Here is an 18,611-nt window from a genome sequence, read left to right as displayed (position 1 = left end):
CACGAAGAGCCTGTAGCAAAGTAAAATAGCAAGAGTATGCTCGGCTGAGCAGCCCAAACATCTTTGGTACTGGGGTTAATGGGACACAGCTCAGACTTCATGAAATGATGGGCTGCGAATTGTTGCAGCTGATACCTTCTTGGTTGTGACTTGAATGACCATTGTCTGGAGCAACTTGGAGACCTGCACATTTGTTGCAAGTTTCCTGCTTGCAGACTTTCTCCTCTCAACTTTCCTTGCATCTTTTTATCTTCACTGCTGGGGGTGCTTCACTGCTGTATTGTCTCTAAACCCTCAGCATTGTTGGATCTTTCGGTGGGTGTTTTTAAAGCAGTAGCTGTGAACCCATGACAGTTAATTCATGCAGCTCACTGAGAAACTCCTCCTTCCCTGTCATTCCCCTGGCACCTACAAGGGTCCCTGCTGACCTTCCTCCCAAGCACTGTGTCTTGTCTTGTACTTGATGTGACATCCTTCAGCCAGTGGTCCTTAGGTGGCTATTGCACAAGGTTTTGCTTGGTTCTTCCATAATGTTGTCCTCCTGTGATGTCTTCCACAGAAAAGGTCAGTAGAGGATCTGAAGGAACGGTATTACCACATTTGTGCCAAGCTGGCAAACATTCGTGCGGCTCCGGGCACAGACCTGAAAATCCCAGTCTTTGATGCTGGCCATGAGAGACGAAGGAAGGAACAACTGGAAAGGCTTTACAATAGGACACCAGAGCAGGTAACTTGGGGAAGAGAGCATCACTGCTCCAAAAGATTGATAAGTTGAGTCAGTAGGTGTGTGATACAGGCCAGAGGGTGGGAAAGGTTAAGAAGGGCTGGACAAGAAAAGAGCAGCAACTGAGTACAGCTTTTTTTGTTGGGTTAATGTCCCTTTAAGGAGTTTAAAAGGACACTAACTGAGAAATCTGACTATACAGGAGAAAGGGCTACATGAGCAGAGTTATGGTCTCCAGTAACTGCCAGGACCTTCTCAGTGACACTGACTGTATTAGTCCTCTGATGGAAGCAAATTCTCTGGTCAATGTCTTTACGAGTACTGGAGTATCATGGAGAGAGAATTATTTATTTGAGAGTAAAAATCTTTCCAGAAAACATCAAAGACTAAATCTGCATGCTTAGTTCTCCTCTGTGTTGAAGCTATGTAATGGTCCTAGGGTTTAGAGATTAAGAAACTGTGTTCTCCATAGGCTGGGGGAAAGCATCCTTTTCAGTTAATTCCCTCCAAGGACAAGTTCATATGGGACTTCTTCCCCCCATTGACAGGTGTCAGTACTAGGCCTAGTTGTTCTGGGTTCTGTATGCTATATCTGGGGAGGGGAGCCAGCTTTTCACAACACTGTATTTGCAACTACAGTGTATTTGGGCTTTTTTACCTTTCTGTCTGTGCTTTTGGACTCCGGAAGATGGGATTAGTAATTTATGGATTGTTGAAGGGTGCATCATAAATGTTGTAATGCAGTACCTGCCGGATTGTAGAGTGGCATTGCCACGGGTACAGGGTAAGGTTATGGAGTGTAATCTGCCCTACAAATCCAAGAAGTTAAGCAGGAGCATAAAGTCATTCCCAGGCTGGCCCGGGGCAGAGCTGTTATCGGTAGATGGCCCCCTTGCCTTGCCAGGCCTCCTCTGCTCTCTGACTGCCCTGACGTGCTCTGGTCTGCAGGTGGCAGAAGAAGAATACCTCATCCAGGAGCTCCGCAAAATTGAAACCAGGAAGAAAGAGAGAGAAAAGAGAACCCAAGACCTGCAGAAGCTTATCACAGCTGCTGACACCACCACTGAGCAGAGGCGTGCTGAGCGCAAGGCTCCCAAGAAGAAGCTGCCACAGAAGAAGGAGACAGAGAAGCCTGTAAACATTTCTCTCTTTTTTAAATTATTTTTTAAAATTTTCCCTTTCCCCTGTTTATGCTCTGGCTGGGTAATGTGTTTTCTGCAGCAGTCCTATGGGGATCAGGCCCTTTTTGGGTAGGGGGGGAGTAATGGCTGGCTGCCTTCTGGCAGATGTTTTTTCTTTGCATCTTTGGCAGGCAGATTGGTGTAAGGCAGCCATTGTCAGAGTCCACTGGTGTGCTCTCTGTCTCTCCCCCATTGGAAAAATGCTGTTTTAAGTCCTGTTTCTCTTTCCCTCCCTGAGAAAAGGCATGAAATAATGCCAACCATTCATGCATCATGGCAAGGAGAAGCATCTGTCTCCCTGCTTCTTCCAAGTGTGTTCTGTTACTGCTGTAGGATTGGCCCACAAACCCATTGTCTTTCACCTGCCGTCTTTTCCTAGTCCAAGTTTTCCTTTCCTCCCCAACTCCTGGATCTCAGCAGCATCTCCCCAAGCTCAGTACATGCCCCTCTCCTGATCCTGAGCTGTGATCAGAGCAGCCCTGCTGTGGGACTTGTATTGTGGGAACCATTGCTATTTCTCCATGAGCTGAGCTGAAGTCTAAGGAGCCCAGAACACAGGTTTCAGTTCACATTTGATGCTACCTCCATTTCCCTTTCTGGAAAGAGGAGGACAGCATGGACTGATGTAGGTTCAGCACCTTCAGTAGGAAAGGGCTGTTAAAAAAAAATCTCAGATGTTTTTCCAGTGGGTCTCTGGGAATTCCTGTCCCTCCACCTTGTGAACAGAGAGCACATGTGCCCTTTTTCTCCAAAAGGTTCTGTACGGAGAGGGGGGAGAAGCGGTGAATTCTAGACAGTTATTGCTTGAAGTGTGCCTAATGGTCACCACTTCCTCCGAACACTCTTTTGGTGTGTCGTGTCCCATGTGTGTCCCTGCGATGTGATGAGTATAGTATCACTGGGCACCCTGTGCATTGCATTCCCTTAAGGGTTGTTCTGGGAAAGCTCAGCCATGGCTGGCATATCTCCCTATAAAGACAGCAGTTTGTCATTGGTGGTAATGAAAAAAAGAGGGCTAGAGAATGGGGCTGGGAAGATGCTGAGGATGCCAAGATGAGGGAGTCCACCCCTAAGTGTTGGCCGGGGCCTGTCTGCAGGCATGTAGTGCATAGGCACACCAGGGCAGGCAGAGAAGCAGCTTCTGTTGTTGCACAAGCATCATTTCAACCATGACAGAGTCCATTAGGAGTCAATTACCAACTATAGCTGGGAAATGTTAAAAAAAAAATTGCATTTTAACTAAGAATTTGAATCGGGAGCTGCATCAGCATCATTTCAACAAAGGAAAATCATTTAGCAAGGAGTCAATTGAGGTTGAAGCGTTTACAGCATGTACAGGCTGTACAGGCACATGAGGCAAAAGAACCCATTTAATTGCTTATTGCCAAATGCAAGTCAGAGTTGGCTCGGCTGAGGCAACGATGCTGATTTCCCCACACTGCTTGTGGCAGGGTGTTCAGCGACAGGCTGAGGGGCAGAGTTCAGGGAGTTTGGAAGCCAGCCTTCATTCAAAGGAAGCAGAGAGGATTGGTTTTCGATTGCAGCCTTGTTTGTCTGTAATAATGCAAGCAGGGAGGCTATATCCTACCAAAGATCAAAGTGATCTCTACAAGTTTATGAGCCCTGTTGGTAGTTAGAGAATACTTTTTCCTTCATGGTCATGTTTAGGAATCTTTTCCCAGGTTCTCTATTTATTGGACAGACTACAGATAACTGAAATAATCTTAATGCCTGGCCATGCAGAGTGGTTTGCAGGGTGCCACCTCAAGATTAAGAGATAGCTGATAGGGATGTGAGAGTCACTGGCAGGGAACTTCAGAAATTGAGTCACTGTCATTCAGCATCTCTCGTGATCTTGGGGCAGCCCTGGCTGTCTCAGCCCTATCTGGAACAAAGAGCAAGCTCTAGAGCCTCTCTGCATAGAAATGTGGGAGCAGCAAGGCAAATGCTGTCTCCAAAGAAATGGGGAGATTTGAGGTGACTTAGTTTTGGAAAACATGATTGTGCATGTGTTTTTGCGGAGGTTGTGGCTATTCTTAGCTTGAATCATAAACATTGCTGACCCATTCAGGGGACCCCAAACCATTCAGTGCAGTGATAGCCTGGTTTAATAGTTTAAAACTCTGCTCACCTTTTGCTTTGCTTGTCAGCACAGATTTATAAGGGATTGCATTTATTTTTTTCCATTTTGTTGAAATGCAACTATGTGCCCTACTGTTAGCAGCAGAAGCACTGGAAGTTCGCTGCATTCTAATGCTGTGCTTAAAATACAAAGTAAGAAAGAAAACTGTCTAATGAGTCGACAAATGGCAAAACATGTATGAACAGCAGGCCTCCCTGGGAGGGGGCAGTCCTTGCATCCTCATTAGTGGGCTCATGTCTGTACAGATCAGAGGTTTCTCAGCTTATTCCTTAGAGAGTTTGCAGTCAAAAGCCAAGATTTAGGGAAGTCCTGGGCTGTTTTGATCAGCGAAATGGGTCTAAGTTGGATAAGGATGATTCTGTGCAAATATGTATGAATACCATTTAGGGTCAGGGTTTCTGTATGGGTGGATGTAAGTTTCTGTGCAGAGCAGTGCATTTAAACTAACTGACCAAAAATGTTTGAGCTTTCCAGCGACACCTTGAACTGGAGTAGTCTTCTCAATGAATTTCTTGGGATTTTCCCACTGAATCCCATTGCCTGGGATTTTCCTCTTGCCTCATCTCTGACACGTGGCCGTGGCAGGTGGTTCTCTGTCATAGGAAACAGTGTTTCCCCTTCAGATAGTCTCTGTATGAAATCTTGCGTTTCTTGTGTTTCCTCCATCAACACATCCTGTTTCGCTCTCTTTCAGGCTGTTCCTGAGACTGCTGGCATCAAGTTTCCTGACTTCAAATCTGCAGGTGTCACGCTGCGGAGCCAGAGGGTAGGCTCTTGTCCTGATCCTGTGGGATCTCTGTTAATGTCTTTCACTTTGCCTGTCTCTCTCCTTGTCTGTTCTCCTTTTATAGCTAAAGAAAGTCAAGTTCTTGCCTCTAAAATAAGAAAGGAATTCCATAAATGTGGAGACTCAGAAACCTGGAATGCTGGTTCTGTGAAAGCCAACTCACTGCCTTGCAGAGGCACCTGAACTTGCTGGTGTTTGTCACTGGTGTGCCTGCTCTGCTGTTAGGCACCTGTGACAGAACCAAGTGGAACTGTCTAGTCCAAACAGAGCTCACAGCCAGAACTAATGAGCCCCATGGAGCACGTGTGTTAATTGAGAGGTGCTTTTGGAGTGGTTTGGGCTAGAAAGGACCTTAAAGATCATCTAGTTAAGATGATTAAGAACTGAATGTTCAGGTTGTGTCTTGAAAAAAACAGACACACATAAACACATACAATTTTTAGCTTTTCTATTTACATTATCTTAGAAAATATTTTTTGGAGAAGCCCCTGTGTTCATTCTGTTGCAGAGATATTCCTGAGTAGAGAACTTTCTTGATGTTTTTGTATTGCTTTCTTATATCAGCAAGACTTGACACTTGCCTCTTAGCCACAGGTTTTGGGATATCAAATAACTTAAACCTGCTTGGTCAACTGAATGTTTTCAGAGGAATTTTGATCCTGTGTGCCCATATTCTAGTGCTTTTTGCTTTTTTCCTAGCCAAAAAATAAAAAGATTTTTAGTTTCTTTATTAATGAAAAGTTGGATAAGTATGTTCCTTGCCTGGCACTCTCACTTGGCATAGTAAATTTAAAAGACTGTTTTTGTGGAATGTTCTTTTGATATCAGAATGGTTTCAGATCTTCCTAGCTGTTAATAGAAATGTGTTTGGGATAATGCTGCTTCCATGTACAGGTGCATGGGTGTGTTAGAGGTGGGATGCCTCAGCAGGGTCACTGCTCAGGGGCCCCTTCAGTGTACTGGTGCCACTATCTGCAGGTGCCACCTGTTCAAGTGAGGGGCTACAGCCTTGAGGAAATCACAGTCCAGAGGCAAGCAAGACTGCAGTGCATGTGTTGAGATTTATTGAGACGTGGCAGACATGTTCTTGGGCACTAAGATAAATAGAGTAATTTATGGAGATTGATTTGGATTTTGAAAACTAGTAAGTAATGGTTGATCTTTTAATTTTTTTTTTACCCCCTCTGGAAGAGACGCTGAGCAATAACATATCAGTGATGGAACCATCTGGCAAAGCCAGCAGCCTTTTTGTGCACCAAACAGGCAATTCAAATCCCAGCCTTCATGGAAATGGGTGCTACATGCTTTTATCTGTTCCTAATGCTCACAAGATGCAGTGCTAAGCTGAGGCACGGCAGTCTGATTCAGCAACTTTTAGTCTGCAGTATCCAAGCTCCTGGAATGACCTAGTGCAACTTTCTATGCTCTGCTTGAAATTTTTAAGGAGATATATGCTGTTCTTAGAATTAGTGGTGGCTTGTGAATTAAGAAAGATGGTACATCACTGATCTGGGTGAAAAAACAACACTTTGCTGTTTGGAAATGTGAAACCTACCTCTAACCCAGAAAAATGAATTCATTTGTGGCTTTTAGCCAGTCACCTGGCTTCCTTTTCCAAGCCTTCCCTGTTTTTAAAACAGGAGCTATTAGACTCACTTGCTTCACAGATGCCTGATGGGGAGAATTAATTACATGAGGTCAGTACAGGCCTTTTGAACTGGTAAGAGGTGCTGAAGTGCCAAATGTTATGGAGCTGACACAAGTCCATGCTAATCCAAATTATTTTACTTGTGGGATTTATATGGCAAACCCTCTGAACTCCAGTGATGTGGAATTGATCAGGGTGGAGGCTGACTAGGACTAAGTGAGGAATTCGAATGAAGTGCTGGAAATTCATACTCTGGCAACATCCAGTATAAGATGTTTTGCCCTTAGCACATTGGAAAATGATATCTAAAAGCTTGTGCTGTCCTACAGCAAGTTCTTTTGCCTGAAGACCTAAAGAGTTCCTCACCTAAAGGCTTCTATTGTCCTCCTTTATTTTATACTTTGCTACTGTGCTTTACGCCTTCATGGTTAGGTGAAGTTGGATTTTGCACTGAGATCGGGGCTCAACCTCTGTCATGTGTGAAAAATGTACCATATCATCCCCAGGATAATAGCACTTACTCTTTGATTAGAGATTTTTTTTTTTCCTGAGGATTTACAATTAGTCTGAAATCTGAGTTAAAATTAATTTATAGAAATGAGTCCTTGAAGAAAAAGTTAGGAATCCGTATTCAACTTAATTTGTTCCCAGTAGTTTTTATGACAATAGCCATGGCTCTTCAAATTCCCCCTGTCGTTAAAGCTTACACAATCTTACGGACAGGCTGAATTTGAAGACTGTTTTTTTTTCCCTGTGAGGATTAATGGTCACTTACAGCCATTATTCTTCATAACCGAAAGTTTCTCCTTCAGCAGACGCTGAAGAGTAATCTTCTGCTGTGAGTTCGACAAGCTGCCTTCTATCAGACTGGCTTCAGTCTCCCATTGTTCTCCATGGGACTGTGGCCACAGGCAAAGGAGGCCACAGCCCCTGTGCCCTTGCTCGGCATGGGATTTCCCTCTGCCTCCTGACAGCACAGACTGCAAGTTTCTCTAAGGCAGTGGGAAGCTGGGCATTATGAAAAGCTTCCTCTTGATTCAAGGCAGCATATTGCCTTGGTGCCACTGGGAACAGGAGGCAGTAGCAGGTGTTTGGAAAGGGGTGAGAGAGTTTCTTGAAAAGAATTTTAGACCTTTGCCTTTCCTGTTAGTAAAACAGTGTTATGAAAATAACATCAGAAGTGTATTATTAATCCTAAGCATTACTTCTGGAAAACTTCCTGTTATACCAGGTCTGCTCAGCTGGGAGGTCAGACAGCCAAAGAGCCAGAGGAAAAGAGAGTCGGGTAGGGAATTTGAGCAGGGAAAGGTGAAGAAAAGACTAAAGGGAAAGCAGGGAGCTGTGAGGAGGGAATGCTTTGCTGTGGATCTGCCTGAAGGAAAGGAAAATGGGAGCTGTTGAACTTGAATCTTTTCCAGGATCCAGACAAACCAACAGTAACCACATGTTTGTGATCTGGGCATGATGTTGCAGAACTGAATTTGTTTTGATTTCACCACAGTGTTTCTGTACCATGTTATTTTCAGCTTTAAGTTTAACCTTTATTGTGTTCAGAGCACTTGACTTAGGCATACTTAACATCTCTGCAGTGTGTTTTAAGTAGTTTTTCTCTCTCAGCTCTGCCTGCGAATTTTAACTTAGGATTTCAGTAATGCTGTTGAATTGTTGCAGCAGTGCTTTTAAGAAGGAAGGTGATGCATGGAAAAGGATGGATGTTTGTACCTACTCCTGCACGTTGAAGTGTATGTCTGTGTCCTTGCTCTGTTGTCATGGGTTTGGAAGCAAAGAAACTGGAAGATAATTGATTGAGTGGTGTCTCATCTGGAAACAAAACAAAACTCTGTGATGAAAAAGAGTTTGTAGAATTTTCAGTCTGCAGAAAGGACTGAGGGATGCTCCAGCTTAGTCATTCAAAGAATTCAAAGGCTTCCAGACAGCAGCCTGACTCCATCTGCTTAACTGGGATCTTGTAAACAATTTGCCAGTTGAACAAATTAAGAAAGAAGTAAAGGAAAGAAAATTACAAGTAGAGCTTTAGTACCCCTTGATTCAAATATTCACACTCACCAGCTTTTAAATATTTAGTAGCCTTCTGAACACTTTTTTAGTACTGATTTATGAATAAGAATTTACTGTGGTGGTGTGGGGAGAGCATGTGTGAGTTCTTCCATTTTTTTTTTCTTGGAGTGAGAACTAAGTGCTTACTGCAAGTCCAAGGTGAATGATATTTCTAGAGGAAGATGGGGTTGTATGTATGTGTTTAGACATGTTTATTCTCTGTATTTGATCTGACCAATAATTAAATGGCCAAGCATGCTGGCTGCTTACTCTGCATTGGAGGCTGCTGGCTCTGTTCCTTCCCTATCATTAATGCAAACCCAGACCTCATTGGCAGTGAACATGTGAAACATCTGTCTGTCCTCCTGTGATCAATACTGTCCCTTCAGAGGTTCAGCTTTTGGAAGCAGTTCCATAAAATACCAGTTATTTTTATTTGGATTTGATAAATTTAATTACTTGAAGCAATTAATTATTTATTTGTTTTGTATTGATTGCACTCCAAGGCGTTCTGACATCAATCTCATGGAGATCAGCACACCCTTATGAGGTGGGAAAGTTTATGTTTCCAGGTCTGAACATCCCATGGATTAGTTAGCTGAGATGTGCTTGTTGCTTCTGCTAGCAATTTTTCATTAGTGAAGTTGTATGTTTTGCACTCTACAAGAGAGTGGCTGGGAGTAATTTCCACAGGGAGTCTGACAGAGGTGTAGAAGGAAGTAATTGTCTCATTTCTGTGAATAAAAGTTATGAAGAAATGATGCAGGCTGGATCGAATTCATGTTGTGGCATCGCCATCTATTTGTTGTATTACATGCCCTTTAATTAGGGCCAAGAGAGTGCTGGTGCATTTCCTAATCAAACTCCTGTCTGTAGAGAATGAAATAAGATGAAAATATTGGCGTATTTATTTTTAAAGAGAACTGCAAAGGATACAAAATCTTGAATGAACTAGAGAAGGTGAATCCAACACATCTCTTCCTCCATTCTTGTTCTAAGCCAAAGCAAAAGGCACTTAAATTGCTGAGAGAAAATGCATCCATCACCTTTTTTTTTTGTGGGGTCGTTGGTGTGGGAGAGCATCTGGACCAAAGCCTTAGTAGGTTCTCGGGTGTAAGGAGAGCGCTCTGGGTATAGGATCTTTAAAATAAGTTGCAGTTCTGGAAAGGACACTCTGTATTGCTGCTTCTGTTGAATCATCCAGTACCAAACAGTGTCCATGCAGTATGAGGCCTCAGGGACCTTTGTCGGTCCTGGATTTGAGAAGCTTTTACTATCTTTGTGTGCCCATAGTGACACAGTTTCAGGTATCATTCATCAGCCAGTTTTATTGTGTGTGACTTGTGCAGAGCTCCATATATATCACTTTTTTCTTTCATTAGTGTAACCAATATAATGATCGAACTGTAATTAGTCACTGTGGTTGTTTGTATTTGTGTAAGTGGAGATTCAGTTAAATTATTTAAGAGAAAAGCAACATCAATTCAAGACATGCATGTGTTGCTACACTTTCCTGTGTCTGATCTGGAAGTTTACATAACGTTCTTGTACTATGGTAGAGTGTCCGTGGAATTCCCTCTCCTGTGGCCTGTCTTAGGCCTCCTTCCTGCAATCACAGCACACACTTCTGTGCTCTTGATTTGCTTCTGTCAGATGCAGCTCAGAGGCTGCAGCCATTTCCATTTTCTGCAGCCACCTCTACAGGTCTCAGCTTGGTCTCCGTGCCTGTAGTGAGAGGCAGGGGTAGGACTGTCTGGGAATCTGCACAGCTGCTTAAAGCAAACTACTACACTACTGTAGTGTCATTCTGGTGATGTGCTTTTAGCATAAAATACCCCCCGGTAAAAATGTCCTGTGCAGTTCTTTCTTCTGCACCATGTATTTTCTTATTTTTTCCTACACAAACACTTTCTGTAGTCCTTTTGCATTTGTTTTATAGGCTTGCACTATTTTTAAAGCAAAAGGTATTTAAGGACAAGGAATCTCAGGATTGGTAAGTGGCAGATAATACTTTGCTTGCCAGAGGATGTCCATCTTGTAAATGGCAGGCAGTCCTGGCAAGGTGTGAATTCCTCTTGTCTTCTCAGGTGTCTTGTTTCTTGTCACAACCTGTGTGTCAAATGGGGAGAAAGCCGGTGCTTGCCAGGTTCTCAGCCGTCATTGTGTGGATTCCAAGTAGCCCTAAGTTAAAGGGCCGCTTGTGCTGTGTCAAAGCAGTCTGCACCCCCTTTCTAGGGGAGAAAGGGTGGGAGACTATAAAAACCTTGAATACCCTTTTGCCTGCACTGGTGAAAACCCTTCATGCTGAAATGTTGATACTTCAAGACTTTGGTTCCTTCAGGAAATCTTTTAGCTTTACCCCTTGAATCAGTGCCACAGGTGAATAATGAGGCATTAATGTTTATAGGATCAGTGAGTTGCTTCTTTGCCATATGCCTAAGTGTGCTGGGCTTCTCTGGTATCTGTTGGCCTCCCTCATCTTGACAAAGCCTTCACTAGGTATATTCCTGTAAAACTGGTTTAATTTACTAGGAGGATGCAAGTACAGAATTTATAGTTTTGCACAACTGATTTGGGAATTCGTGAGGTATGCCTAACCACAGTCCAAAAATCCCTTAAATAACCATTTACATAGGTTACTATAGGAATGTTTTCTTTTTAAAAGATTGGTTTATTTAGCGTTAAGCCTCACTGATGGAGCAAGTTGATAGTCATGTGCCACTCCAGAGAGATGGCTGTGTGTTTAGTGTCTTACATAGCATAGGAGAGATTGCACAGTGGTATTACTCCTTATTTTCACCAGTGCAAAATCTTAATGTGGCAGATCAGCAGGCACAGACAGAAGACACAGAGTCCCTAGCTGTAAGCTGGGGCAGAGGGAAGCATGTATGTTCATTGAGACAGGTAATACCTGTGCAATTTCACACTTTCCTAGTTTTTGCATATATCCATTGCACTTGCCCATCCACCTTCCACTGTAGCACTTCAGTTCCATGCAGTGAAGCACTTCAGAATTTCAGAAATGTGCAGGTTCATATCTAAAACTGAATTTTTCAGTTGAGGTTTTTCAGATTCCAGAGCTCTAAGACTAAAGTACTTAATATGTTTCTTTCCTTCCTTCAGTCTTAAAACTGTACAGGAGTGGAGGCTCCCTGCTCCTGCAGAGCAGAGCCATGCAGCCCAGGAATGTTTGACCTTCAGGCAGAAAATGCAAAAAACATTATTCATCTGAAACTTCAGCACTCCTTCCTGGAAATCCACTAAACCATTCAGTACTTTAAAGATATCCATGAAGAAAGTGCCTAATGAGAAAGTTTTCTTGCTGCTGAAATCCACAAAGAAGGTGGTTTTCACTGTCAGTGAGCTATATTATGATGCTGAACAATACTGGTGCTGATGCATAAAACTACAGTTTACAACTGTACAGACACAGCTCAGATGTGTGGAGATTTTAGGATTAATGTTTTCAGGACAGTTATATCGTTTAGGGTTGGGGAAGGCTGATTTTAAGGAGAAGTTTACCTTAAAATTGAATTAAAATGAAGTGCAGCATCAGGGAGGGTACATGTGAAATATTCAAATAACCACTGATTAATTTTAAAAACCTTGTGTTTTGGTGATAGAACAAAAAAGAGTTTTCAGCACAAAAGAGGATTTTTTGAGGCAGGAGTGGGGAGCTGGGAGCATCAGAAAAGGAGCATTTGTGAAGAAAGTGATGAATTGAGAACAGGGCATTTAAGATGACCACACAGATACAATCACTCAAGGTCCCTGGCAGAATCTGTAGATTCCATTTCTACTGCAGATCCCCATGATAGTCTCTACCTGCCAGGCGGTGATGCTGTGAGACATAACAGGACTGTGTTGCAAGCTCTGCTATTACTTAGACTTCATTACTCTACTAAAATAGATTCAAATACATTTACAACTGTGCTTAAAAGTATTAGCATAAATCATGAAAACTGAGTGGCACAGAAAAATAAATGAACCGAGTCTGTTTGGGGAGGCTATATCTTCAGTTATTTCTTATCCTGTTTGTTCATTTAATGAATTTTGCCAATTAACAATTAATTTGCAGTAGGTCTCCTAGTCATTAGTGTGAATTAGCAAGGTTTTGTTGGCGGAATGCCTCAAACATTAAATAAAAATCCTGTATCATGCAAAACCTCAAGGGTATTCCATGGTGAGATCCTGTACAGAAATTGAACTGTAGGGTCCACCCCAGTCTCAGCCCCTGCTGTGAAGGTGTGGTGGGTGCTCTGTTCTGATCTTTTTAAACTGCATGACCCAGCTCGAGCAATGTCCTCCTCCTTCAGAGGGGAGCAGAGCAGGTCAGTGCCCTGTATTCCATGCCTTCCAGGCCAAGTGCATTTCAGCAGTGGCTGTGTATTCCAGGCTCCCCTCTGCATAGGTAGGCTCTGGTACTGTGGCTTTGTGGTGTTGACTCACACAATTTTCTGTAGCTCTTTATTTATTTTTCTCTTGGTACACGCAGTTCATGTGTTTAATGTAGGTTGTTTATAGCAAGGACAAAGGATTACAGTCCTTAAATCAAAAGTGATGTTGGTGTAATTATAAGCACAAGCTGGTGTTGCAAAGAGGGCTGTAGGGAGAGGCTGTCAAAGGAGAAGAGCATCCAAAATATAGTAACCTCAAAAATCCCAGCTAATCAGTTTTCTGACGGGAGCAATCTGTTTCCCAGGTATTATTATTATATGGGGACTTTAAAGATAATAAATAACAATAATAGTCTACTATGAGGAAGGAAAGAAAAGGGCAAATGCCATTCACCTCAGAAGCTGTGGTTGCTCACTGGAGTTCTCTGAGGAACATAATTTTCCTCAGCCCCTGCAGAGGCCTCCATCCATGACAACACCAAGAACATCCCAGGAGCTGTGGTGTTAGCAACAAGATTGCCTCAAGGGGTGTTTTCATTAATGCAGAGATATGGCCCACAGAAACCACAGATCCCAGTGCACACACACATCATGAGCCAGAGAGCTCTGGCTGGGACTTGTGCCCCCTGCAAATTGCCTCATTCTTTGGGAATGAGGGCAAGTGAGCACCACTTCCAGCACTGTGCTGCTTCTCTGATACCTACTTGAAAGACCAAAACAAAGAAGAGCTTCCTGAAGTAAGCTTGGTCTTAGCACAGCTGTACAGAGCACGACGACTTCTCTCTTGCAACAAGGCAGCCCAGCTAACGGACCCTGGCTAACAGATTATCAGCAGCGTTTGAGTAATAGACTGCTCATTTAGTTTTAATACATTTTGCATAGAGAGCAATCAGCCTTCATCAGTCTTAGAGATGAATTGGCTTAGCCAGCTAAATTCTAAAGATATTAGTCCGACAGTAGCCACATAAATCATAACATTTTCTTAATGATGGTAAAATTAAAATATACTCTTGCTTTGAGAAACCAATGAAGCCTTCCTGTTTGCAGGCCAGATCCTCCTTCCTGAATTAAAAGGAAGTTTAATTGATGGGGTTTTAAACTAAACTCACAGCCCACTCTTCCTCAGCATCTCTAGTGTTTCTTTCTTTGAAGTTAAATTAATTTGTCCTGCCTCTCCCTGTTCCATCCTCTAATCTTCAGGAGTGTCAGTGAAGACCATGGTCTGGATGTGCACAGCATCACAGTTGAAGGTTTTGCTAGGTTGATTGTTAGCACTGCCAGTAGTTCCTTGAGCTAGTGGAGCCTCCCAGGAGAAAAGCTTGTTCTAACCAACAAACCAGGACCTCCTGTCTGTCTACCTAGCCTAGCCAAGGATGAACATCTCCTATTTCCTGTGCTTTGTTCCTGAAGCTGGCCTGGTGCCCAGCATGCTTTTGCCAGAAGGGATATTAACAGAAGGGAATCCTGCCTTTGGCTAAAAAGACTCCAATGTCTGGTGTTGGGGCAGGGTGAATACAGACTCTGAGGACTTGTGACAGTCATACAAGTATTGTGTGTCCACAAGCTCTTCAGTAGGGAGATGCTGGGCTCATTGTGTCCCCCAAGTTAAGGGTAGTACCTTCTGACTAGGTCACCCCATACATCCCCTGGCGGAGGCAGAGCTGGATATGTCACCTATTTAAATGTTCTATATGGTTTCTCACGGGGCAGAACAATTCTTTGGGCTGAATTCTCTTGCTTTCAGGAATGTCTTCCTGATGTTCGAGACTGACCACTCAGTCTTCTGCTAAGCTGTGCAAAGTGACCTTTCCTTCCTTGGCATCCTGCTGCCAGCTGCAGCATGGCACCCATCAAATAAAGAGAACATCTCCTGTCCCAGTGCTCTGGGCTGCCTTATCTCAGGGCTCTACCCTGTCCTTTTCAGCAGAGCCTGTGCAGGTAGTCTGTGCAACAGAGCCCCTGGGAAAACCTGTTTTAGTGAGGTTCTGCTCAAGTTGAGACTTTGGGCCGAAAACTTGACTGGAATCCAAAAACTTGATAACTTTGACAGTCTTTCTTCTGCTAAAACTATCATTTTGTGGTCATCTGCAAAGAATTGGTTTCTTCACAAGTATGAAAGAAGTATGAAATTCACTGCTGTGCAGAAATGCCAGCTCTAAGTCAAAGACCTTTGGGGTAAAAAAAAAAAAGGCAGAGGCATCCTATAGCCCTTACCTGTGCTGTTTGCATGAAGGTGGGTTTTTGTTTTTTCTCTAGTGCTCCTGTTGGATTCTCTGAGTCAGGTTGGTTTCTTAGAAATCCTCTCCTGATAGTCCTATTGGTCCTTTGCTGGAGTCTTTCTTGTGGTGCTAATATCTGTCAAAAAGGACCAGGTGCTTCTGAGCATATACTGTGAAAGGCCCATTCCCCTGGGGTGCTCTGTGGCGTCCATACTCTGGTTTCTTGGCTGAAGTGATGTCGTGGAGAAGGCAGGATTTCCCACAGGTCCTACACTGCTGTTGTGGAGCAACTGATAGGACATAGCCATAGCTGAGTTAAGGTTAGAGGTCTCACCATCTGGGTATGTGTGTGTGTGTGCAGTGCTCCTGCATTCAGAGGAATTAGGAAGTTCCAGATGGAGCCCCTTGGCATTTTTGTGTTGGGGCAGTGTTCCAGAACACTGGAAGTGATAGGTCTAATCTGGGAGACTGATGTTGGGCTGTCTGTTTTGGGCAACTTCAGCATGTGACTTACGGGAGGTAAGGTGTCCGCAGGCCCTCCCAGTGAGCTCTCCTGAGAGGCCAGTTTTAAGGTGGAGTGCATAACGTTTCTTCCTTCAGGTCATTCCCAGCCATGTTGCAGACTCATGGTTGGTCTGGCTGAGGTTTGGGGCACTGGTCAGTAAGTGGTGTGTGCAGGATGGCTGCAGGATGCTCTTGCCTCCTGGCTGCTCAGTGGCCTGCCTGGTAACTTGGATTGGTGATTGGGATCCCCAGCTTGAGGTGTGAGGTCAGCTTTCCAGGGCTGGATATGGAGGGACAGCCTGTGCCTGTGTGCAGAAGGGTGTTTGACAATGCGGTGTTGAGAATAATTTCTTTCCTGGTGCATCTTCTCGTATAGCTGAGTGCTTTCATTTTTTCTTGGATGTATCTGCAGGGCTTGGAAACCTGTTCTCCCTGCCATATTGTGCCAGCTGCATTTGTGCTGCTGGTAATCTAATAAATGCTTGGTCTGAGCAGCTAGCACTCCTGCTAGAGCCCAAATGAATGCAGAGGAAGGACCCTGCTAAGTGTGTGCATTCTTCCTCTCCTGGCCAGCTCCGATTCCCTTTCATAGTTCACATCTGATGATTCCTCTCTCACCTAGCCCCTTAGCTCCGATGTAAATGTGTGTGCACACTTCCGCCAGTCAAGTAACTGTGCTCTCTCTGTCTCTCCCCTTTGTTACAAAGCCTGCTCTGTAAATGAATCCCACAGGTCTGGGGCTCAGCAGGTAAAAGGAGAAGTGAGTCTGTTAGCGCATGAGTCTAATCAGGCCGGCTAAAGCGAATAAAGTAGGGCAGCATTGCACATTAGCCGCTGTGTAAATGAGCCCTTTGATGGGCTGGGCACCGCGGGAGAGGGTTTGAAGCCAAGAAGAACTTTTGTTGTTAATTCAGTGACACATGGAAACTGTAAAACAGCGTGTCTTGCACACACACGAGAGAGAAAATAAAAGCCCTCACGACCGGGCTTTTCAATACCTGCCCTCGGACCTAGTCTGAAAACTTTCAGCCCCCGTCTCCCTCTCTTACCACTTGATTTTCCTTTCTCTCCCTTTCTTTTTTTGTTCCCCCTGCACTATAAAAAGAAAAGCTCTCTTGCCTTTTGAACTAGACGGCTGTGAGTGAGGGCTATCTCTGAGCTGTGTGGCTCTGTTACCTTTGTGTTCCAGATGAAACTGCCAAGCTCGGTGGGACAGAAGAAGATTAAAGCCCTGGAGCAGATGCTGATGGAACTCGGAGTAGGTGAGTAAAGGGGGCACGCGAGAGAGAAAGAGACACACAGAGCTAGCCTTTGTTCTCGAGATGGGCTATTTTTTCCCCTAGTAATACAGCCAGTTTCTTGAATAACAGTATGTGAATGGTTTTTAAAATATTTTATGTGTTTAAAAAAAAAAAAGAGAGGGTAAAAGCCAGAACAAGATGCACAGGGGTTTTTTTTTTCCTCCCAGTAGAAAAATCTTTTAAAAGAGCCTTTGTTTCTCTCTTGTTTGGGCCTTTTTAACCATCAAGAGAGGCAGCACAGTATTAGGAAGGCAAATCTCAGCCTTGCCGGGAGAGGTACTTCTAAGTGTGTTAGTGACCACGGCACTCGCATTGTTCAGGGCTGCCCTGTCTTGCTTTTAAGCTTCATTTCCTCTTAATTTACTGCTCACGGTGGCAAGTCCGAAATGCATCTGGGACTGTTCATCCCCCCTTTATAGGTTGCATGCTGTGTGAAAATCTGGAGCATCTCTGCTGAAAGGCGAGTAAACACACATCCCTCACTCTTGAACTCAAGTGTCTTAGCAGCAGAAAGAAGGGTTCACTTAACATGTACAATACCTGCTCATGGCTAGAGGGGGGAGAAGTGCAGCCCATGGCCAGTGGCTGCTCTCCATGCAGTGGGGACAGTTTGCAGGTATTACAGGTCCCAGCATGCAGTGTCTTTTGTTTAGACACCTGATGATCCCTTTCCCTCCCACTGTGGCTCGAGAGATATTTAAAAGTAGGAAAAGGGAAGAATATAAAGAAAAACAGAAGCCTTATTAATGATTTACAAGAGGTTACTGAACCTGTTCCCGGCACTGACTTCTGTTAAGTCTTGTTAGTTTTTTGGGCCAGCTGGTTTATGGCTCAGTATGTTGTCTCGGAGACTGTGCCATTCTGAAGGCCTCCTGTGGCTGGTGAAGGTTCAGCCAGGATGGTTTCCTCTTTCTGCTGTAAAAGTAAGGGAGTTACTGTTTGTGCTTGCTAGGGAAGCCTTGGGGAAGCATGTGAGTGCTTCTCGGAGCTCACTTTCCACGAGGGTGAGGAGGGGTTCCTGACTCCCCACTCCTGCCTCGCATAACACACATATCTTGAGGGTCTCCTGGTGCTCCTGCCCTGCTATACCTTAGAGTGCAGAATCACACCTGGGCTTTGTGGGGGTGAACACAGTGCCAGCTGGAAGGGGTCATGTAGGGACCACTGCTGTGTATCAGGGCAAACATGCAGAGCTTCATCCTTTTCTTCTGCAGAACTTGCAGCTCTTGCTGGCTCTGTGTGTGTGCATGGTGGGGGCAGCAGAATGCAAGGTGTGGGGAGGTGATCTGCCAGTTCCTCCTGCAAACAGGTCTGTAACACAGCAGCAGAGCAGTTCTCTGCCTTGTACCTGCCCTGGGAGGAGCAATAAGAGAGGCAGCGGAGCTCAGCCTGTCCCCCCCTTGTTGCTGAAGGTGTAGGGAGCAGCAGGAGCCCTTCTGTCCTTTGCAGCAGTGTAGATCCAATTTCTCTGTAAGACACAGCTCCCTTCATGTGACCTGGTGGGTAGCAAGGTTCAGTCATCTGGTATTCCATCATCCTTCACTTGCTGAGTCCTGGACTTTGCAGGTTCACCCTTAGTCATTGGCCAGAACCAATGGACAGCCTGAAAAATCAGGTGTGCAGCCCTTAGGGATACCAATTGCTACTGA

At 44.3% G+C, this 18,611-nt stretch overlaps 1 protein-coding gene across 1 annotated transcript in view; it reads left to right on the top strand.

The window, feature by feature from the left end:
- The window catches only part of DMAP1 (DNA methyltransferase 1 associated protein 1), a 31,519-nt gene that overhangs the window by 8,852 nt on the left and 4,056 nt on the right, over positions 1-18,611 (top strand). Inside the window, exons 6-9 of the mRNA XM_039555609.1 lie at positions 560-727; positions 1,673-1,858; positions 4,743-4,814; positions 16,851-16,923. Coding sequence (XP_039411543.1) covers positions 560-727; positions 1,673-1,858; positions 4,743-4,814; positions 16,851-16,923 — 499 coding nt within the window. The remainder of the gene's footprint in view (positions 1-559; positions 728-1,672; positions 1,859-4,742; positions 4,815-16,850; positions 16,924-18,611) is intronic.

Source organism: Corvus cornix, chromosome 8, assembly GCF_000738735.6.
Source record: "Corvus cornix cornix isolate S_Up_H32 chromosome 8, ASM73873v5, whole genome shotgun sequence".
Classification (NCBI taxonomy): domain Eukaryota; kingdom Metazoa; phylum Chordata; class Aves; order Passeriformes; family Corvidae; genus Corvus; species Corvus cornix.
The sequence above is the reverse complement of the archived record's forward strand: the minus strand, read 5'-3'. Positions and strand labels throughout refer to the sequence as shown.